The sequence below is a fragment of the Tachyglossus aculeatus genome, chromosome 5, assembly GCF_015852505.1.
Source record: "Tachyglossus aculeatus isolate mTacAcu1 chromosome 5, mTacAcu1.pri, whole genome shotgun sequence".
Taxonomy (NCBI): domain Eukaryota; kingdom Metazoa; phylum Chordata; class Mammalia; order Monotremata; family Tachyglossidae; genus Tachyglossus; species Tachyglossus aculeatus.
In genome coordinates, this window is record NC_052070.1 from 33,849,134 (window position 1) to 33,871,969 (window position 22,836).

The following is a 22,836-nucleotide window of genomic DNA, read 5'->3' on the forward strand; positions in this document are numbered from 1 at the left end:
GGCTGACCTCAGAACTTGGCAGTCCCACACTGATTACCAGCCCACACCAATTCCCCATCCACTCCACTTATTCATTCATTCATTTATTGAGTGCTTACCATGCACAGAGCACTTTACTAAGCACTTGGAAGAGTACAGTATAACAATAAATGGACACAATCCATGCCCACAATGATCTTACAGTCCACTTACCTGCCCACACTGCTTACTGATCCTGTGATTTTTATGAGGGTTTTTTTGTTGTTGTTGTTAAGTGCTTACTATGTGCCAAGCAAGGAAATCAGGTTGGACTCAGTCCCTGTCCCACACGGGGCTCACAGTCTAATGGGGAGGGAGAACAGGTATCTTATTCCCAATATACAGATGAGGAAACTGAGGCAGAGATATGAGAAGTGACTTGCCCAAGGTCACCCAGCAGGCAAGTGGTGGAGCGGAATTAGAACCCAGGTCTCCTGACTCCCAGGCTCGGAGTCTTTCCACTAATCTTCAAGTTGGGCTGAGGAAGTGAGTGCAGGAGGGACTCCAGAAGTACATTCCACTCCTCCTGACGCACCCCACTTCACCTAACACACCCCTTCTTCCTACCGAGCCCCACTCTCACTGACTCACCCTCTCCCCTAATATGCCACATTTTGTCTCTTCACCTGAAATACCCCTTCTTCCTAATGAGCCCCACTTTGCCTGACTCACCCCCTCCCCTAACATGCCCCACTGTGCCTCACGTGCCCTTCTCTGCCTGGCAGCAAGACCCTATCCTCTCTCTCCCCTTGCCAGTTAGGGATGGGGGAGGAGGGGGCCACGTCCCCTTGGGCAGCAGCGGCAGGAACAGGAATCCCGGCCCGGGGATGCTGAGGGAATCTGACAAGCAGTGCTCCAGACAGTACGCTGGGCATGTCTGTTACATCGGAACAGGAGGAGGTATTTGACAGGATCCAGGCAGGACATGGAAAGGAAAAAATCCCCCAGGCTTCTGGGACAGAACCAGAGTTCACTGACAGGGCAGACACATTTGCCTTTTGCCTCCCAAACCCAACGCGCTGAAGCCACTTAGGCCTGAGCCCTCAGCTCATTTAGACCCACAGCCTGATTTCCATTAGACCCATGGCCCAATTTCCACTAAGTGAGTGGACTGCCTGATTTGTTTAGTCTCTGGCATGTGGGCCTGGTTTGAATCCTGTTGCCTGATGAGTGTGCCGTGTGGAACAGAACCAAGGGTCTTTCCACAGACAAGATATATTACATCAACGAGTTCTCCCCCATGTTCCCAGGCTGGCTCTCTGTCAAGGGAGGAAATCGGGTGAGTCTGGACAAGATTTGCTGTCCACTAAGTCACAGTGTCTTTTACCCAAACACTGTGGTTTTCTAGGGACTGAGTCAGGTAGGAGTCAGGAAGAATTGATTCCCACATGGTACTTGGTGAGCACCTGCTGACGGCAACCACAGGTCCCAAGTGCGAAATCCATCAACATCTGCACTGCTATACTTACCCCTTTCCCCCTTAAAGGAAACCGGAGCATTGGGTTTCAGCTTCATCTGTCTGACCACCTATGCCTTGCTCATGCCCTTCCCCCCGCCTGGCATTCCCTCCCGCTTCACATCCGACAGGCCTGCACTCTCCCTATCTTCAAACCCCGACTAAAATCACATCTCCTCCAGGAAGCTTTCCTTGACTAACCACTTGAATCCCCCCACACTGGTCGTCCTCCCGTCTATGTCACTGGTGCACTTGGGTCTGTACCCCTTAAGCACTTAAGTACTCACCCTAAAAAACAGTGTGACCTAATGGAAAGAGCACAGGACTGAGAGTCAGAAGACCTAGGTTCTAATCCCGGGTCTGCCATGGGTTTGTTGTGTGACCTTGGGCAAGACATAACTTCTAGACTGTGAGCAGTCCCTTTATTCATTCATTCATTCATTCAATCAATCGTATGTATTGAGTGCTTACTGTGTGCAAAGCACTGGGGCTCACAGTCTTTTGGGGAGGGAGAACAGGTATCTTATTCCCAATTTATAGACTAATGAGGATTCAATACCTGTTCTCCCTCCCTCTTAGACTAAGAGCCCCATGTGGGACAGGGATTGTGTCTAACCCGATTAACTCATATCTACCTCATTCCTTTGTACAGTAAGCCCATAGCTCATGGTAAGCGCTTAACAAATACCAGCACCATCATCATCACCCCTACCCTCACAGCACTTATGTACGTATCTTTCTACTTGATTGTTTCCCCTACCTGTAACTTATTTCAGTGTCTGCCACCCCTGCTGTATTGTAAGCTTCCTGAGGGCAGGAATCAAGTGCACCTGGTGTCGTGGATGGGGCACTTGTCTTGAGCAAGTCATTTCACTTCTCTGTGCCTCAGTTACCTCATCAGTAAAATGGGAATTGAGACTGAGCCCCACAGGGAACAGGGACTGTGTCCAACTTGCATCCACTCTGGCACTTAGTACAGTGCCTGGCACATAGTAAGCACTTAACAAATACTATTATTATTATTATATTGTTCTCTCCCAAGCACTTTCATTCACTCATTCATTCAATTGTATTTATTGAGCACTTACTGTGTGCAGAGCACTGTACTAAGCACTTGGGAAGTACAAGTTGGCAACATATAGAGACAGTCCCTACCCAACAGTAGACTCACAGTCTAGAGGGGGGAGACAAACAACAAAACAAAACATATTAACAAAATAACATAAATAGAATAGTAAATATGTACAAGTAAAATGAATAGAGAAATAAATATGTACAAACATATATACAGGTGCTGTGGGGAGGAGAAGGAGGTAGGGCAGGGGGGATGGGGAGGACGAGGAGGGGAAGAGGAAGAATGGGGCTCAGTCTGGAAAGGCCTCCTGGAGGAGGTGAGCTCAGTAGGGCTTTGAAGGGAGGAAGAGAGCCAGCTTGGCAGATGTGTGGAGGGAGGGCATTCCAGGCCAGGGGGAGGACATGGGCCAGGGGTCGATAGCGGGACAGGCGAGAACGAGGCACGATAGGAAGGTTAGCAGCCGAGGAGCAGAGGGTGCGGGCTGGGCTGTAGAAGGAAAGAAGGGAGGTGAGGTAGGAGGGGGTGAGGTGATGGACAGCCTTGAAGCCGAAAGTGAGGAGTTTTTGCCTGATGCGTAGTTTGATTGGTAGCCACTGGAGATTTTTGAGGAGGGGAGTAACATGCCCAGAGCATTTCTGCACAAAGATGATCCCGGCAGCAGCGTGAAGTATAGACTGAAGTGGGGAGAGACAGGAGGATGGGAGATCATGGGAGATAAGAGAGGAGGCTGATGCAGTAATCCAGTCGGGATAGGATGAGCAGTTGAACCATCAGGGTAGCAGTTTGGATGGAGAGGAAAGGGCTGATTTTGGCGATGTTGTGGAGGTGAGACCGGCAGGTTTTGATGATGGATTGGATGTGAGGGGTGAACGAGAGAGCAGAGTCGAGGATGACACCAAGGTTGCGGGCTTGTGAGACGGGAAGGATAGTAGTGCCGTCAGCAGTGATGGGAAAGTCAGGGAGAGGGCAGGTTTGGGAGGGAAGATAAGGAGTTCAGTCTTGGACATATTGAGTTTTAGATGGCGGGCAGACATCCGGATGGAGATGTCTTGAAGGTAGGAGGAGACACAAGCCTGAAGGGAGGGAGAGAGAGCAAGGGCAGAGATGTAGATTTGGGTGTCATCAGTGTAGAGATGATAGTTGAAGCCGTGGGAGTGAATAAGTTCACCAAGGGAGTGAATGTAGATAGAGAACAGAAGGGGACCAAGAACTGACCCTTGAGGAACCCCTACAATAAGGGAATGGGAGGGGGAGGAGGAGCCCGCAAAAGAGACTGAGAATGAATGGCCGGAGAGATAAGAGGAGAACCAGGAGAGGACGGAGTCTGTGAAGCCAAGGTTGGATAGCGTGTTGAGGAGAAGGGGGTGGTCCACAGTGTCGAAGGCAGCTGAGAGTTCGAGGAGGATTAAGATAGAGTAGGAGCCATTGGATTTGGCAAGCAGGAGGTCATTGGAGACCTTTGAGAGGGCAGTTCCGGTGGAATGTAAGGGACAGAAGCCAGATTGGAGGGGGTCGAGGAGAGAGTTGGCATTGAGGACTGTCTCTATATGTTGCCAACTTGTACTTCCCAAGTGCTTAGTACAGTGCTCTGCACACAGTAAGCACTCAATAAATACGATTGATGATGATGAAGTCGAGACAGCGGGTGTAGACGACTCGTTCAAGGAGTTTGGAAAGGAATGGTAGGAGGGAGATAGGGCGATAACTAGAAGGGCAGGTGGGGTCAAGAGAGGGTTTTTTTAGGATGGGGGAGACGTGGGCATGTTTGAAGGCAGAGGGGAAGGAACCAGTGGTGAGTGAGTGGTTGAAGATGGAAGTTAAGGAGGGGAGGAGGGACGGAGCAAGAGATTTCATAAGATGAGAGGGAATGGAGTCGGAAGTACAGGTGGCCAGAATAGTACTTGAGAGGAGGGAGCGGAGCTCATCGGAGAATACTGCTGGGAAGGATGGGAGAGTAGCGGAGAGGGTTGAGAGCCGGGGGGTTGGAGAAGAGGAAGGAGTGATTTTGGGGAGTTCAGCTCAACTTGCATCCACTCCAGCACTTAGTACAGTGCCTGGCACATAGTAAGTACTTAACTTAGTAATTAATATAATAATAATAATAATTATTATTATTATTATATTGTTCTCTCCCAAGCACTTAACACAGTGCTTTTCATGGCGAAAGCCCTCAATAAGTATCATTGATTGATTGATTGATTGGCTGGGGCTAAATTTCTTCCCCTGGATTCCAGCCCCATCTGAGAGTCCAGGGCATGATCACTAGTGGCCCTCTGTTGGACTGCAGGGGCTCCTTGGATCCCAGGGACTAAGCCCAACCCTGAACCCAAATTATTCATAGCTAGCCTCCTGCCCCACAGTCATATGGCTGCCTGAATCAGGGGTTGGTTCAGCGATGACCTTTGGGGAAAAGAACAAGGTAGACCAAAGTGTTAAAAGCTGTGCCCTGGGGCCTGGGGGCTTCCCCTCCCCCATTAAAGGGAAGAGCAATGCTTCCCTGACAGCTGGAGATGGATTTTCCATGTTTCTTGCAAGTTGCATCCTGCCCCAGTGTGTTCTCTGTGTCACCCCAGGACCTGCCCGGGTTCCCCTTCCCTCCCAGCAAGCTGCCTAACCCCTGCTTCCCTCAGACTTACCCCTTCTTTTTTAAGGCATTTATTAAGCGCTTACTATGTGCAAAACGCTGTTCTAAGCACTGGGGAGGTTACAGGGTAATCAGGTTGTCCCACGGTGGGGCTCACAGTCTTAATCCCCATTTTATAGATGAGGTAACTGAGGCACAGAGAAGTTCTTAGAGCGACCCTCCCCTACCCAAACCACAGAGCCATTGCCAGAGGTGGGGAAGCCTGGTCTTTCCTTGACTACACCCCTGCCCCCCACTCTCCCACCCCTTCCCCACTTGGGATCTCCCCTTCACCTCAGGGGTCCCTCCCCTCCTGTGAACCCTCCACACCTGTGGATCCTCAATCCCAGGGACCCTTTTTCGGCTTTGGAAAATTTTCACTGGAGTTCTGTGAGGCCTCCAGGAGGGGAGACCTGGACATTGTCTTTGTACTGGACTTTCTTCCTCTTTGTAATCAGTCTAATGCTGGATAGACTGGGGAGAGAGAGACTGGAAGAAGCTTTCATCTAGGACAGTGGCAGTTGTGGGCATTAGGGCAGCTCTGGTGGTCATGGTGCCCATGGCTATTGGCAAGTATGGTGGTTATGGCAGTTCTGGTGGCAGAGGAGGCTTCGGTGGCTCTGGTGGTTGTCATGGTAGTGGCTATGGCAGCTCTGGTGGCTGGGAGAGTTTTCCGGCTTTGGAACTAGAGTAGCTGTCGCAGCCCTGGCTATGGTGAAGCAACATGGCTCAGTGGAAAGAGCTCGGGCTTTGGAGTCAGAGGTCATGGGTTCAACTCCCGGCTCCACCAATTATCAACTGTGTGACTTTGGGCAAGTCACTTATCTTCTCTGTGCCTCAATTACCTCATCTGTAAAATGGGGATTAAGACTGTGAGCCCCCTGTGGGACAACCTGATCACCTTGTAACCTCCCCCGCCCTTAGAACAGTGCTTTGCATATAGTAAGCGCTTAATAAATGCCATTATTATTATTATTACTATTATTATTGTGGTGACTGACAGCAATGGCGACTTTGGTGCCATTTTTTGCTGCTCTTGGCAGCTGGAAGACAATTTGGTTGGGCAGTTGGTGGATTGCCAACTGTTCTCTCAGGCTGCCTGGACTGGAGGCCCTCAGTCCATCTAACAGCTGGTCACAGCAGGCTGTCCTGTAGCCTGGGCTAGTGAGAGCCCAAGTTGGGTAAGGGGTCAGCCGGTCCTGACCTCAGGACTGATATGCACTGTGGCCCCAGAAGACCAACGGGGTTCCATTCTCCAGGAGTCCAAGTCAGCTCTGCGGTTGGTCCAGGGAGGCAGTGTGCTGTAGCAGAAAGAACATAGGACTAGGATTCAGGATCAATCAATCAATCGTATTTATTGAGTGCTTACTGTGTGCAGAGCACTGTACTAAGTGCTTGGGAAGTACAAGTTGGCAACATATAGAGACAGTCCCTACCCAACAGTGGGCTCACAGTCTAAAAGGGGGAGACAGAGAACAAAACCAAACATACTAACAAAATAAAATAAATAGAATAGATATGTACTAGTAAAATAAATAAATAAATAAATAGAGTAATAAATATGTACAAACATATATACATATATGCAGGTGCTGTGGGAAGAGAAGGAGGTAAGATGGGGGGGGGATGGAGAGGGGGACGAGGGGGAGAGGAAGGAAGGGGCTCAGTCTGGGAAGGCCTTCTAAGGAGATCTGGGTTCTAGTCCCAACTCCACTTCTTACCTGCTGTGTGACCTTGAGCAAATCACTTAACTTCTCTGTGCCTTGGTTTCTTCATCTATAAACTGGGGATACAATACCTGTTCTCCTTCCCTCTTAGACCATGAACTTCTGTCAGTCAGGGACTGTGTCCACTCTGATTATCTAATGCCTAGCCCAGCACTGAGCACAGTGTCCAGTCCAGAGGAAGCACTTAACCAATACCATCATCACCATCATTGTCCAGAATGTGGTTCAGACCAGTGCCCCTGGGGCAGCCCCTGGGAGTTGTCTCTGAGGAGTGGCGTGTGAATTGAACAGTGTGGTGTGGGAGACAGTTACCCCAAGTGGGAGACTCAGGGAGGAGGCAGGAACTGGCCAGGAGCAGCCAGAAGTGGGCCAGCAATGGGCAGGAGTGGGCCAGGAGCAGGCGGGAAGCATTCATTCATTCAATCATATTTATTGAGTGCTTACTGTGTGCAGAGCACTGTACTAAGCGCTTAAGCAGGATAGTAGAGGCTGAAGCAAACCAGGAGTTACAGATTCAGGCCTCATCAATCATTCATTCATTCATTCAACGGTATTTATTAAGTGCTTACAGAGTGCAGAGCACTGTACTAAGTGCCCGTCCCCTTCCCCAGCAGTCACTGAGGCTACAGAGCCCGAGCTGGGGGGTGCAGCAGGAAGGGGTGGAATAACCCACACAACTGGCCCAGGGGTTTATCAATCAACCTGCCCATTGACCCCCGGGGCACTCTTCACCTTCACCCCAACAACCCAGCTGCCACCTGTCAAAACACAGACAGCAGGTGAATCTAGGTCAGAACCAGTAGCAGAACTGGATTTTGGAATCCCTGAAGCCTGTCAGTCAGTCAGTTGTACTTATTGAGTGCTTACTGTGTGCAGAGCACTGTACTTGGGAGATTAAAATATAATAATGTAACAGACACATTCCCTGCCCACAAGGAGCTTACAGTCTAGAGGGGGAGACAGACATTAATATAAATAAATGACAGATCATCAATCGTATTTATTGAGCGCTTACTATGTGCAGAGCACTGTACTAAGCACTTGGGAAGTACAAATTGGCAACATATAGAGACAGTCCCTACCCAACAGTGGGCTCACAGTCTAAAAGATATGTACCTAAGTGCTATGGGGCTGTGGGCAGGGGATGAATAAAGGGAGCAAGTCGGGCAATGCAGAAGGAAGAGGGAGAAGAAAAAGAGGGCTTAGTCAGGGAAGACCTTTAGGAGGAGATGTGCCTTCAATTAGGCTTTGAAACCTGTCCCTTCCCTAACGCTTTCCCATCCATTAAGGAGCTTCCTGTTAGAATTTTGACAGTGACATTTCTGGGTCAGCCTTGCCTTTGGCCGGTCTCGAGGGTGTCAGGTTCATCAGGGTCACTCAGTCAGTCCACAGACCCTTCCCCGCTGCCTGAGGAGTCTGAGGCCTGGCCAGACCTGTCCAAGGAGGAGCCCGGGCTGGGAGCCTCGTGGGGTGGACCGGAGACCTGACCACTGCCTCTGTTTCCCCGGCAGGACCTGAGTGAGTTCAACGCCACAGCTGTCAAGAGCCCCACCAACACCGTAACCGTGCAGGGCCTGAAGGCGGGCACCATCTATGTCTTCCAGGTGCGGGCACGCACCGTGGCAGGGTATGGGCGCTACAGCGGCAAGATGTACTTCCAGACCATGACTGAAGGTGAGAGAGGTCTTCACTGTCTGCCAAGCAAAGGAGGGAGGGAGGGAAGAAGGGATGCAAGGACAAGGGCAGGAGGATTCCTGTCAGGGCTTCGTCAAGGATGAAGTCTGGCCACCAGTTTGTCTCTCATCTCTGCTCTACTAGCCTAATCCCCAGTCTCATCTTCCCTGCTCCCTCCCCTCCCCTCTCCTCAATCAATCTGTAGTATTTTCTGAGCACCACCTGTATGCAGAGCACTCTACTAAGCACTTGAGAGGGAATAGTAAAATTCACAGACTTGATCCCTGTCCTGACAGAGTTGACAATCTAGTGGGGAAGACAGACATTCAGATAAACTGTAGAAAGGAGAAAATAATAGGATACAGTTGATATCTACACAAGTGCTTGAGAATAGTGTGGCCTAGTGGAAAGAGCATGGGCCTAGGAGTTAGAGGACCTGGGTTCTAATCCTGGCTCTGCTATTTGCTGCGTGACCTGAGGCAAGTCACTTAAACTTCTTTGTGCCTCAGTTACCTCATCTGTAAAATGGGGATTAGAGCAGTGAGCCCCACATGGGACATGGGCTGTGTCCAATCTGATTAGCTTGTATCTACTCCAGCACTTAGTACAGTGTCTGGCCCTTAGTGAGAGTTTAACAAATACCATTAAAAAAGTGCTACAAGAGATTGAGAGAATTTAAGCTAAAAGTGGCATGAAAGTGCTGAAGTGGCAGTTGGCGGGGAATCTAAATGGGAGTTTACAGATTAATCAGGGAAGGTTTCCTGGAGGAAGTGGGCTTTTAGAGGGGGAGAGCAGAGTGGTTTGCCCCATATGAGGGGAGAGAGAGTTCCAAGCAGGGAGGAGGGCTTGGGCAAGAGGTCAGCAGCAAGAGGGATGAGAACAAGGCACATGAGTAATAATAATAATAGTGGTATTTGTTAAGTGCTTACTGTGGGCCAGGCACAGCTCTAAGCGCTGGGGTATATAAAAGATAATCAGGTTAGGCATAGTCCCTGTCCCACGTAGAGTTCACAGTCTTAATCCCCATTTTATAGATGAGATAACTGAGGCACAGGGAAACTAAGTGACTTGCCCAGGTGACAGAGCCAGGATTAGAACTCAGGTCCTTCTGATTCCCAGTCTACTGCTCTATCCACCAAGCCTTGTTGTTTTCAAGTACTCGTTTACGTATCTCATGTATCCTCTTATTTCCTCCTTTCCGTAGTTTACTTCAGTTTGAGTGAACAAAGGGTGAGGGCTGAGGTGTAATGCGAAAGTGGATAAGTAGGAGTGAGAAAGCTGATTGAGTACCTTAAAACCAACAGTCAGGAGGTTTGGCTTTATACAGAGGAGAATGGGCAACCACTGGGTTTTTTGAGGGGTGGGGAAACATGCAGAATGACTATTTAGAAAAATGATCTGAGCAGCAGAGTCTTGCATGGACTGGAGAGATGAAAGACAGGGAGACCAGTCAGTCAGTCATATTTATTGAGCTCTGACCGTGTGCAGAGCACTGTACTAAGAGCTTGGGAGAGTACAATATAACAATATAGCAGACACATTCCCTACCCAAAATGATCTTAAAGTCTGGAGGGGGAGACAGACATTAATATAAACAAGTAAAAATACAGATATGTAGATAAGTGCTCAGCGAGGAGGCTGATGCAGTAGTCAAGAGGGATGTGATAAGTGCTGGGAATGGCGTGGTTACTCTTTGGATGGAAATGATGTGGAGAAAAAAAATAGCAAGATTCAACAACAGAATAAATATGGGGATGAAAGAGAGAAGAGTCTAGGATTATGCCAAAGTCATTGATTTGAGGGATGAGGCGGATGATAGTGTTTTCAACTGTGTTGAGATACTGAAGTGGAGGAGAGGATTTGGGAGGGAAAAAGGAGGAGTTCAGTTGTGGACCTATTAGACTTGAGGTGCCATTAATATGACCTAGAGGCTGGAGGACATGTGACACGGCAGAGGAGGGAGGAAAGCAGTAGTGAGGTAGGTTTGGAAGTCTTCCATGTAGAGATGGTGGTTGAAGCTGTGGGAGCTTGAGTTTTTCAGTGGAGTGAGTGTAAGTGGAGACTAGAAAGGGACCCAGATCTGAACCTGAGGGACCCCTGCAATTAGGTGGGGTGGGAAGCAGAAAGAGCTGATTAAAGAGACCAAGAAGTTGTAATCAGAGGTAGGAGGCAAACTAAGAGAGAACCATACTAGAAAAACTGAGCCTAGATGGTGTTTCCAGAAGAGGATGCTCCACAGTGTCAAAGGCTGCTGAGAGGTCAAGGAGGGCTAGGACTGAGTAGAGTCTGTTGGATATGGCAAGAAGGAGGTCAGTGGTGACCTTGGACAGAGCAGTTTCCATGAAATGAAGGAAGCAGAAACCAGACTGTAGAAGGTCGAGGAGGGAGTTGGAGGAGAGGAAGTGGAGGTACCTCTTCAGTGCCGAACTACCACATAGGGAGCCAAGATCATCTGTGAGTGAAGAAGCCCTAAAGCTTTGCAGAAATCAGGAGGCCATGGGAACCCTCTGCCCATAAAGAGTCCTTGACCCCATCCGTATTTCCCCATTGTCTCCCCTCCTTGAGCTCCTCCCAACCCTCTCCCCAGTCTCCAACAACAGAGGAGTCTCTCTATAGCAAACACACTCTGATCTCCCCCCAAACACAGAGAATAGAGCTACAGAGAAAAGATTGTTTCTGTTAGTCCACTGCCTGATTACTTTTAAGCTCTAGACCTGTGGGCTACTGCTGATTCCCTTGGCTGGGCCTCTTCCTGGTGTCCCAGAAGGTGTCCAGGGGAGGTCAGAAGGGGGAACACTGGGCTTGGCCCTCACTAATACCACCTTGTTGCTCCCCCAGCTGAGTATCAGACGAGCATCCAGGAGAAGCTCCCGCTCATTATCGGCTCCTCTGCAGCCGGGTTGGTGTTCCTAATTGCTGTGGTGGTCATCAGCATTGTATGTAACAGGTGAGGCTCCTATGCCCAGAGACTCTGGCCCTGTATCCCTCTGGGTCTGAGTGGTGGAGGGAGGGTCTGGGGGTTGCACCATCCTTAGAGCCTCTCTGTCTGCCTGTCTTTCAGAGCTTGGAGAGAAGCCTTAGGGACCGTTGGCTAATGCAGTCTTATTCATTCATTCTGTCATATTTATCGAGTGCTTACTGTGTGCAGAGCACTGTACTAAGTGCTTGGAAAGTACAATTCAGCAACAAAGACTAACCCTAGGCCAGACCCTGCCTTTCCACCAAGATAAACCTGATGGTGACCTATGTCCTTGCCGCAGGGAAGAGTGAGTGTCCTGGGGATAATGGTAGAGTTCAGCATTGGCCAGGACCCATCCAGAACTGGACACTCCAATCAGTCATATTTATTGAGTGCTTAATGTGTGCAGAGCAGTATACTAAGCTCTCCAGAGCAGAGGCCTCACCTGACAGGCAGAGGTGGTGACTAAATGAAAGACAGATGGAAAGACAGTCAGCCACTTTGGGGTTGAGGATGAAGACAGCTTTTGCCTTTAGAATTGGTTTGGATTTATGTTTGGGGAGGAGGGAACGTGCAGCTGGGAGAGGCCACATGGGCTAGCAGCAGAGAGCTGAGGTTGTGGTGGGGTGGGAAGCAGGGAAGACAAAGTGGTGAGAATGTGGGGGCAGGGGAGAGGCTAGGGAAGGAGATGCTCTCCCCCTGGGGGGGGGGGGTCTATCATCCAGCCTGCTCCCACCCCTTCCACACTTGTCAGTTCCATGTTGTTCTTCCAGAAGACGGGGGTTTGAGCGTGCGGACTCTGAGTACACCGACAAACTGCAGCACTACACAAGCGGCCACAGTACGTACTGACCACCTAAGCCCCAGACCCACCTGACCCAAGGCCTTCTCCCCAGTCCTGCCCCTGCTCTACCCAGGGCCCACCCCCAATCTTGCCTGAGCCCCTCTCAGCCCTGCCCCAGGACCCGCCCCATTCCACTCAGGTCCCAACCCCGCTCTGCCCCAAAGCAGCAAGGCCTAGTGGAGAAGGTAGAGGCTGGGAGTTAGGAGATATGGGTTCTTATCCCAGCTCTACCACTTTCCTGCTCTGTCTTTGGACTACTCATTTAGCTCCTCTGATCCTTAGTTTCCTCATCTGTTAAAGGGCTTCCTCTCCCTTGGACTGTGAGTCCCATGTGGAACAAGGCATCTTTCTGACCAGATTATCTCACATCTACCCCAGTGCTTCACAGATACAACCTACCTCGTATCTGCCCCAGCACTTAGAACAGTGCTTGGCACATAGTAAGCACTTAACAAATACCATAATAATAATAATTATTATTATTAGATAGTAAGTGCTTAACCAACACCCCAATTATTATTATTATGGGGAGACCTCTCGCCTATCAGTTTGGAGCCTAGGTAACTGAAATACTCGATTAGTAAGAATGCCTCAGCGTGGCAAAAATTTCCAATCTTCCCCCCTGTACAGGTGTGGCTGAGAGTGGCTGATGGTGGCAGGGGGTGGCCAGTGGCAGCGGGGAGTAACTGGCAGTGGCAAGGAGTGGCCTGTGGTAGTGGGGAGTAGCTGCAGTTGCCAGGTGGCCAGTGCTGATGAGTTGCCTTGTTGCATCAGGTGCCAGTTGCGCGTGAATGGTGTGTGGGGTGCAGCTTTTTGGGGTTAAGGTTTGGGGGAGCCTCAGGGTAAGTGCTGGGGGTGGACTGGGTGAGGGGGAGCAAAAGGTGAGCTGAAGGGGAGTGGCAGATATCCCCGGGAGTGAGGTATGGGTGAGTGGGGCTAGGGCTGGAGATTGGTGGTGCTGAGTAGTCATGGAAGCGGGCAGAGGTTTGCCAGGAGGAGTGGAAAGCATTGTTGGGGGCGGGGGGAGTGGGAAGAGGAGGGGAGGGGCAGCCTTACAGTACAACTGTGAGTGAGTGAGTGGGACTCTCAGAGCTCACACCCCCTCACCTAGTCCATGCAAACAGGCCACCTATCTGCAGAAATGGGGACACACATTCATTCATTCAATCGTATTTATTGAGCACTTACTGTGTGCAGAGCACTGTACTAAGCGCTTGGGAAGTACAAGTTGGCAACATATAGAGACGGTCCCTACCCAACAGCAGGCTCACACGCACACACAAACATACACACAGCACCCGTGCACAAGTGTCTCCTCTGGTGAGAGCATACCCAGAAGCCTCGGGGCCCTGTGACCATAGGCAGCTCCCTGGGCCTTCCAGGAACTCCATCCACCCCTTCCCATTGGGTGCAGTTCCTGGGGTCCTTCCTTTCCCCGGATGACAAAGCTGGGGGAGGGGGAGTTGGGGACCAAGTCCCAGCCAGATCCAGTTCCCTGATGTGTGCTTGTTTGAGGTTGGACACCTGTGCCTGGCCATGGGTGACCTACATTGTTTATCTCTGGGCAAAGATGGAGATGGTGGGCACCTCACCAGCTGGACAGTCCCCTTAATGGAGGCTACAGCGTGAGCATTCCTGGGCTGGCCCGCCCATGAGCTCTTGGAGGACAGGGTCATCAGGGATGGGCCTTCTCCTTCTGTTGGGTGTTCCCGAGCACCTCAGATGATGCCCTGCCCACAGGAGGCCTAAGTCAGTGCCAACCCCACTGGTGGCAGAGGGGCTGCCCCCACCGTAAGTCACTGTCTTGTCCCACCCCAGCCCTCACCACCCTCATCCCCAGCAGGCTGGTAGTTGCCCCAGCCCACATCTCCTCCTCCTCCTCCTCCTTCTCCTCAAGTGACCCCAGGCATGAAAATCTACATCGACCCCTTCACTTACGAGGACCCCAATGAAGCCGTCCGCGAGTTTGCCAAGGAAATTGACATCTCCTGTGTGAAGATCGAGCAGGTGATCGGAGCAGGTAGGTCCCCAGGCCCTTCCCCGGGGGTCTCCAGGGCCACCTGGCCTGGATTGGGAGATGATGGAGGTGATGTCATCGACACTGCCGTGCCATGTACCTGGAAGGGGTTGCCTTGGCTTCCTGGCCTGAGCAGTCCAGGGGCCCTCAGAGAGCCTGAGAGACACGGGTCTCCCCTCCGGAAAGCAGAGCCCACAAGCCCAGCCCTTCAGGGACCGGGGCTGCCAAAAACAGAAGGAGCCTGGGGGGTGGCGGGACAGACGAGGGACTGGCCCCAGCCCTTGTACCCCACCCCCGAGAGAGGGCCTTGGGTGGGTCAGGGGAGAGGAAAGGAAGATGGTGGAAGGCCCAGCGAGTGAGAGGCCTGTCTCCCACTCGGTGCCAGGGGAGTTCGGGGAGGTTTGCAGCGGCCACCTCAAGCTGCCGGGCAAGAGAGAGATCTTCGTGGCCATCAAGACGCTCAAGTCCGGGTACACGGAGAAGCAGCGCCGGGACTTCCTGAGTGAGGCCAGCATCATGGGCCAGTTCGACCACCCCAACGTCATCCACCTGGAGGGCGTGGTCACCAAGAGCGCCCCCGTCATGATCATCACCGAATTCATGGAGAACGGCTCTCTGGACTCCTTCCTGCGGGTAGGGAGGAGGGGTGGGCCGTGGGGCTGCGGGTGAGGCCAGGGCTAGGGCATGGGTGGAGGGGTGGGCAGGTTCAAAGACAGGACAGGGCATGGGTGAGGCAGGAGGCAAGGTGTGGGTGTGGCTGAGAGGCTGAGAGCACACACCTGGGAGTCAGAAGGCCATGGGGTCTAATTTCAGCTCTGCCACTTGTCTGCTGTGTGGCCTTGGGCAAGTCACTTCGCTTCTCTGGGCCTCAGTTATTCATTCATTCAATCATATTTATTGAGCACTTACTGTGTGCAGAGCACTGTACTAAGCACTTGGGAAGTACAGGTTATCTCATCTGTAAAATGGGGATTGAGACTGTGAGCCCCACATGGGACAGGAACTGTGTCCATCCTGATTTTCTCATATCCACACCAGCGCTTAATACAGTGACTGGTGCAGAGCAAGCACTTAACAAATACCGTAATTATTTATTATTATTATTATTATTATTATTATGGGCCAGGGTGTGGCCAGAGCATAGAGAAGAGCGTTTGTGTGGGCAGAGCCAGGGACAGGTCCTGTGTGACCTTGGGCAAGTCACTTAACTTCTCTGTGTTCAGCCACCTCCTCCTCCCTCCAATTTAGACTATGAGCCCCATGTGGAACAGGAACTATGTCTAACCTGACCAGCTTGTATCTTAGAGAAGCAGCGTGGCTCAGTGGAAAGAGCTCGGGCTTTGGAGTCAGAGGTCGTGGGTTCATATCCCGACTCCTCCAATTGTCAGCTGTGTGACTTTGGGCAAGTGACTTAACTTCTCTGGGCCTCAGTTCCCTCATCTGTAAAATGGGGATTAAGACTGTGAGCCCCACGTGGGACAACCTTGATCTCCTTGTATCCCCCCAGCGTTTAGAACAGTGCTTTGCATATAGTAAGCGCTTAACAAATACCATCATCATTATTATTATTACCCCAGTACTTACAACAGTGCTTGGCACATAATGAGTGCTTAGTAAAGACTATAAAAAAATGTTTAAAATAAATAAATAAGACATGGACCAGGTCAGGGCACGGTCAGAGCGGGTGGCAAGGTCTGGGTGTGAGCAGGGCCAAGCCAGGACATGGACCAGGGCAGGATGGGACATGGGCAGAGCAGGGGACAGGGCATGGGAGTTGGTGGGGCCGGGGAATGGGCATGGTCTAAGGCAGGGCATGGGCAGAGCAGGGGGCAGGGACAGGAGATGTGTTAAGGAACAGAGTTGTGCCCCAGGGGTCTGGGGTACAGGAGGGTCCCTGCCCAGTGGGATTTCATGGGGCCTAGGGCTCTTTGGCTCAAGGCTTGCCACCCCTGACTCACCCTATCTTGGCCCCCCAGCAAAACGACGGGCAGTTCACGGTGATCCAGCTGGTGGGCATGCTGCGGGGCATCGCGGCCGGCATGCGCTACCTGGCCGACATGAACTACGTGCACCGGGACCTGGCCGCCCGCAACATCCTCGTCAACAGCAACCTGGTCTGCAAAGTGTCTGATTTCGGCCTCTCGCGCTTCCTGGAGGACGACACCTCCGACCCCACGTACACCAGCGCCCTGGTAACAGTCCGTCCGTCCATCCCCCTGAGGGAGAGAGCCGGGAGGAGCTGGGGTGCTGGGGGCAAGAGGGTGGCCTGTTTGTCCTTCTGTCTGTCTTTGGGAGAGAGGTGGAAGAACTAGGGCTTCTGGGGGCAAGGGGAACAACATGACCTAAGGGATGGAGTATGGGCCTGGGAGACAGAAGGATCTGGGTTCTAATTCCTGCTGTGCTCCCTGTCTGCTGTGTGACCTTGGGCGAGTCACTTAGGTTCTCCGTGCCTCAGTTACCCCATCTGTAAAGTACGTATTGAGACTGAGAGCCCCACGCAGGACATGGACTATATCCAACCTGACTGTATCTGTCCCAGTGACATCGTAAGGGCTTAACAAATACCATTGAAAAAGGGGACATCTTACTCTGTCATTGCCTTCCATTCATTCAATCATATTTATTGAGCACTTACTGTGTGCAGAGCACTGTAGTAAGCGCTTGGAAGTACAAGTTGGCAACATATTGAGACGGTCCCTACCCAACAGCGGGCTCACAGCCTAGGGAGCTTGGGGCAGAGAGGCAGGGAGGTAATAATAATAATAATGGCATTTATTAAGCATTTACTATGTGCAAAGCACTGTTCTAAGTGCTGGGGAGAATACAAGGTGATCAAGTTGTCCCACGTGGGGCTCACAGTCTTAATCCCCATTTTGCAGATGAGGTAACTGAGGCCCAGAGAAGTTAAGTGACTTGCCCAAAGTCACACAGCTGACAAGTAGGGGAGCCGGGATTTGAACCCATCACCTCTGACTCCAAAGCCCAGGCTCTTTCCATTGAGCCACGCTGCTTCTCAGCGTGGTCCAGGGGAGGTCCAGGGGACAGAGCTCTGGCCAGGAGTCAGGACAACCTAGGCACGGAGCCTCTGAGGGGCTCTGAGACAGGAAGGGGCCACAGAGGCCCAAGGGGTCAGTCTACTCATTGTAGTCAGTGACCAAAACTCAGACCACCTAGCTCAGAAAGTTGTACTTAGGCCCAGGAGTCTTTTTCCTCCCAATTGGGTTCGGAGGTCCCTGTGTCCAGGGGAGAGGAACCAGGGTCCCCCAGGCAGGCCTCAAGGTGGGGAAAAGTGGCTAGTGCCACAGGAAAGGCAGTGTGACCTAGTAGTTAGAGCAAAGGCCTTGGAGTCAGAAGGACCTGGGTTCTAGTCCCAGCTCTGCCACTGTTCTGCTGTGTGACTTTGGGCAAGTCACTCTCCTTTTCTGTGCCTCAGTGACTTCATCTGGAAAATGTGGATTAATAATAATGATGGCATTTATTAAGTGCTTACTATGTGCAAAGCACTGTTCTAATAATAATAACAATAATAATAATAATGATGGCATTTATTAAGTGCTTACTATGTGCAAAGCACTGTTCTAATAATAATAACAATAATAATAGTAATGATGGCATTTATTAAGCGCTTACTATGTGCAAAGCACTGTTCTAATAATAATAATAATAATAATAATAATAATGGCATTTGTTAAGCACTTACTATGTGCAAAGCACTTTCTAAGTTCTAACCAAGTTCTAAGCGCTGGGGAAGTTACAAGGTGATCAGGTTGTCCCCCTGAGGGCTCACAGTCTTAATCCCCATTTTGCAGATGAGGTAACTGAGGCACAGAGAAGTTAATTGACTTGCCCAAAGTCACACAGCTGACAGTTGGCGGAGCCGGGATTTGAACCCATGACCTCTGACTCCAAAGCCCGTGCTCTTTCCACTGAGCCATATTAAGACTGTGAGCCCCAGGTGGGACATAAACCGTGTCTACCCTGATTACCATGTATCTTCCCCAGTGCTTAGAACAGTTCCTGACACATAGTAAGCACTCAACAGATACCACTAAAAAAAATTTTTTTTAAATAGATGGAGTCATGCCAGATGTAGGGCTGGTCCAGGGTGGATCCCTTTGAGGTTGCACTCCCTAGGGCAGGGCAGGGCCCAGAGTCCAACTTTGGGGCAAACACATCCAGGCCCCAAAGGCAGCCCACTGCCCGCTCCAGAGAGAGCTGGGGGCCATGGCCCCCTTCTAGTGTGCATGTCCCCGGAGAAGCCGTTGCAGGAATGGGCTACACAAGACCCTGGCTTCTTCTCCTCTTCCTCCTTCGTGCAGCCCAGGGATCCTATCAATAGATCAATCAGTGGTATTCATTGAGCATTTATTGGGTACAGAACACTATCCTAAGCGCTTGAGAGAGGATAAAGCAGTAAGGGTAGATAGAAGCAACATAGCTTAGTGGATAGAACGTGGACCTTGGAGTAAAAAAGACCTGGGTTCTAATCCCAGCTCTGCCACATATCTGCTGTGTGACCTTGAGCAAGTCACTTTACTTCTCCCTGTTTCAGTTCCCTCAATTGTAGAATGGGGATAAAGAGTGTGAGCCCCATGTGGGACAGTGACTGTGTCCAGCCTAATGAACTGATATCTACCCCAGCACTTAGATCAGTGATAGCTTAACAAGTACTATAATTATTATTATTATTGTGCAATCCCTGTCCACAAGGACCTTACTGTCAGGACCCCTCGGCTTACTCAGAGGTTCTGGACTCCTGCTGGCACTTCTGCCACCAGTTGACCATTTGTCTTATCTCTGTTCACCAGCCTCTGCTGGAGGCGGAAGGGCCAGGCCAAGAACTGGGCCTGGGTACAGAGCACCCCAAGCCAAACCCCTCCGTGGCTGGGAGAAGAGAAGGCTGAGGGCCTTCTCAGGAGTAAGGTGGGATGGGATCCAGGTGGCAACTCCCGCACCCTGAGCTCCTAGGAGATGCAGCCCAGAATCACAGGGTTTAGATTAGAGTCTAGAACCAGAGTTTCCTGACATTCATTCATGCATTCATTCAATCGTATTTATTGAGTGCTTACTTTATGCAGAGCACAGTACTAGATGCTTGGGAGAGTACAATATAACAATAAACAGATATATTCTTTGACAGTGAAGATGAGGCTGCGGCAGCCCTGGCCAGGGGTGTGAGAGAGGTTATGGTAACACCTTCCCTGAAGAGTTCTGGAGAGGGCTGGGCCCCATTAGACTGGACTGGGGGACTGTCCAGGCTATTTAATTTAATTTAAGCTTGGTATTTAAGCGCTTATTATGTGCCAGGCACTGTACTAAGCGCTGGGTCACGGGGGCCCCACCCAGAGTCGTCGATTTCCCACCCCTTGCGGAGGAATTGGTAAAGCTGGGATTGGAGGCTGGCTGCTGGGAGGCCCTTGGAGGACGCTAGGTCCAGGGAGATGGGGGGTCATCCTGGGCATCAGCTTCGGCCATCGTTTGGTGAGACAGCCCCCCCCCCCCCCAGAGACCCAAGGCTAAGCCCTTCCCTCCCCCTGGGGTATCTGTCCAGTCCTGGAACTGTGAGAGGGCCCCACATCCCTGGCCCTGAACAAGGAACACTGATTCTCCCAGTGTTCCCTTTTCCTAGGGCGGGAAGATCCCCATCCGGTGGACGGCCCCAGAAGCCATCCAGTACAGAAAGTTCACATCAGCCAGCGATGTGTGGAGTTACGGGATCGTCATGTGGGAAGTGATGTCCTATGGGGAAAGACCCTACTGGGACATGACCAATCAGGACGTAAGTTTCCAGGCAGAGCCTCTGCCCTCTTTCAGTACTGAGCTTCCCCACATCCCACCAACAAGAAGAAAACGGTGTTTGATCACTTGAAGCACTGGAGGGAGTGAGGAGATGAGTAAAGAAAACAGGGACAAGGAGGGAATGAGAAGAGGGAAGAAGGGAGGAGGGAAAAAAAATAAAGGAAGGGCAGGAGGGAGAGTTGGGCTAATGCTTTGTTGAGCGGGTGCTGTGGTGGTGAAGGCAGCTGGACGAGCCACAGGCTCTGCGTTCTGGACTTGTCCAGTAAGTCCTGGTGCCATCAGGGAGGTGCCCACAGGCCCTTGCTGTGGGTGTATCCAGCTGATGCCGGTGCCCAGAGGGAGGTGCCCACAGGCCCTGGGATCAGCTCACCTGTTCCTCTCACTTGGGCTGGAGCAGCTGGGTGGGGCCACCCTAAGGAGGACTTTGGGCCTCTGTTCTTGGGGAAGGTAGGAGGAGGTCAAGATTTGGGGTCAGTGGAGAAGTGTCCACCTCTGGGGCCACACCAGTGGGTGCAAGGAGCTGGGCCAAGGGGTCAGCCACCTTGTCCGATGCCACTTGGGTCTCCCGGGGTTGGAGTCCCACGGCCGCCCGGGGCCGAGGTGACCCGTCGGTCTCACAGGTGATCAACGCCATCGAGCAGGACTACCGACTGCCGCCCCCCATGGACTGCCCCAACGCCCTGCACCAGCTCATGCTGGACTGCTGGCAGAAGGACCGCAACCACCGGCCCAAGTTCGGGCAGATCGTCAACACGCTGGACAAGATGATTCGCAACCCCAACAGCCTCAAAGCTATGGCTCCCCTCTCCTCCGGGTAAGACCCCCGGCCGGCGATGTCCCCTTCCCCCCCAGCAAGCCCACAAGAGCCCTTCCTTGGCCCCCCCACCGCCATCAGGGATCCCCCATCCTAACCTCCCACCAATTCCTTTGCCAACCTAGAGGACCCCCACCCCCAAGGACTTTACTTCCTCAGCTCCCTGCCCCTCTTGCGGACCCTCTCCTAAAAGGGTACATGGCCCAGCATCTCCCCACAGGCTCCTGGCTTCTCCAGAAACAGATCAGAAGCAACGTGGCTTAGTGGAAAGAGCCTGGGCTTGGGAGTCATAGGTCATGGGTTCTAATCCCGGCTCTGCCACTTGTCTGCTGTGTGACCTTGGGCAAGTAACTTCACTTCTCTGGGCCTCAGTTCCCCCATCTGTAAAATGGGGATTAAGATTGTGAGCCCCATGCAACCTGATTACCAGAGAAGCAGCGTGGCTCAGTGGAAAGAGCGTGGGCTTTGGAGTCAGAGGTCATGGGTTAGAATACCGGCTTCACCACTTGTCAGCTGTGTGACTTTGGGCAAGTCACTAAACTTCTCTGGGCCTCAGTTACCTCATCTGTAAAATGGGGATTAAGACTGTGAGCGCCCCCATGGGACAACCTGATTACCTTGTATCCCCCCAGCTTGGCACATAGTAAGTGCTTAATAAATGCCATTATTATTATTATTATTATTATTATTACCCCAGTGCTTAGAACAGTGCTTGGCACATAGTAAGCACTTAAAAAATACCATCATTATTATTATTACCATTATTATCTCTTCCACGGGGATAGGAGCTCTGGAGGAGGATTTAGCCAGGACCGAGGTGGGGAGCCTCCTCCCACACCCTCAGTGCTCCCCGAACCAAAACCCAGATAGCTGTGGGGAGCTGGGGGCAACCCCAGCAGGGAGGGGGCTGGATGGACCCACCTGAGGGGTACGAACGTGTCCAGCAGTCCTCTCCATCTCCAGGAGCCTCTCTCCAATGGCCCAGCCCCCCCGGGCTCCGCGCCAGCAGCCGCCTGCCAACGACTTCCTTTCCTTTCTCAGCATCAATCTCCCCCTCCTGGACCGCACCATCCCCGACTACACCAGCTTCAACACGGTGGAGGAGTGGTTGGAGGCGATCAAGATGGGCCAGTACAAGGAGAGCTTTGCCAATGCCGGCTTCACGGCCTTCGACGTGGTGTCCCAGATGACGATGGAGTAAGTATGACGGCAGCCACCCAGGAGTCTCCTCCTCTGCCCGCGGCCGCGAGGGACAAGAGGCCCGGGGCCCTTGGAAGAGAAACCCGTCTCCAGTTGGCGGTCTGAGCCAGTGTCGGTGGGCTCCCCGGGTGGGGCTCGGTGGGGTCAGAGTAACTCGGTTTCCTCCAGGTTAGGCCCAGTCAGGGCGCAGGCCCCAACCCCCTGGCCTGGAAGTCAGAAGGATCCAGGTTCTAATCCCTGCTCCGCCACTTGTCTGCTGTGTGACCTTGGGCAAGTCCCTTAATTTCTCTGTGCCTCAGTTACCTCAGCTGTAAAATGGGGATTAAAACTGTGAGCCTCATTTGGGACAGGAACCGTGTCCAACCTGATTAATAATAATCATGATGATGGCATTTATTAAGCGCTTACTATGTGCAAAGCACTGCTCTAAGCGCTGGAGAGGTTACAAGGTGATCAGGTTCTCCCACGGGGAGCTCACAGCCTTAATCCCCATTTTTTCGGATGAGGTAACTGAGGCCCAGAGAAGTGAAGTGACCTGCCCAAAGTCACACAGCTGAGAAGTGGCAGAGCCAGGATTTGAACACCTGACCTCTGACTCTAAAGCCCGTGTTCTTTCCACTGAGTCACACT

At 51.7% G+C, this 22,836-nt stretch overlaps 1 protein-coding gene across 2 annotated transcripts in view; it reads left to right on the forward strand.

Moving 5' to 3' along the window:
* Nucleotides 1-22,836, forward strand: part of EPHB2 (EPH receptor B2) — a 317,134-nt gene that overhangs the window by 289,244 nt on the left and 5,054 nt on the right. The window contains exons 7-15 of one of the 2 annotated variants that reach the window (XM_038746709.1): nt 8,411-8,573; nt 11,412-11,520; nt 12,306-12,373; nt 14,274-14,396; nt 14,779-15,026; nt 16,370-16,585; nt 20,023-20,172; nt 20,813-21,006; nt 22,048-22,203. In XM_038746709.1, coding sequence (XP_038602637.1) covers nt 8,411-8,573; nt 11,412-11,520; nt 12,306-12,373; nt 14,274-14,396; nt 14,779-15,026; nt 16,370-16,585; nt 20,023-20,172; nt 20,813-21,006; nt 22,048-22,203 — 1,427 coding nt within the window. The remainder of the gene's footprint in view (nt 1-8,410; nt 8,574-11,411; nt 11,521-12,305; nt 12,374-14,273; nt 14,397-14,778; nt 15,027-16,369; nt 16,586-20,022; nt 20,173-20,812; nt 21,007-22,047; nt 22,204-22,836) is intronic. The other variant, XM_038746710.1, reaches the window with a different exon arrangement.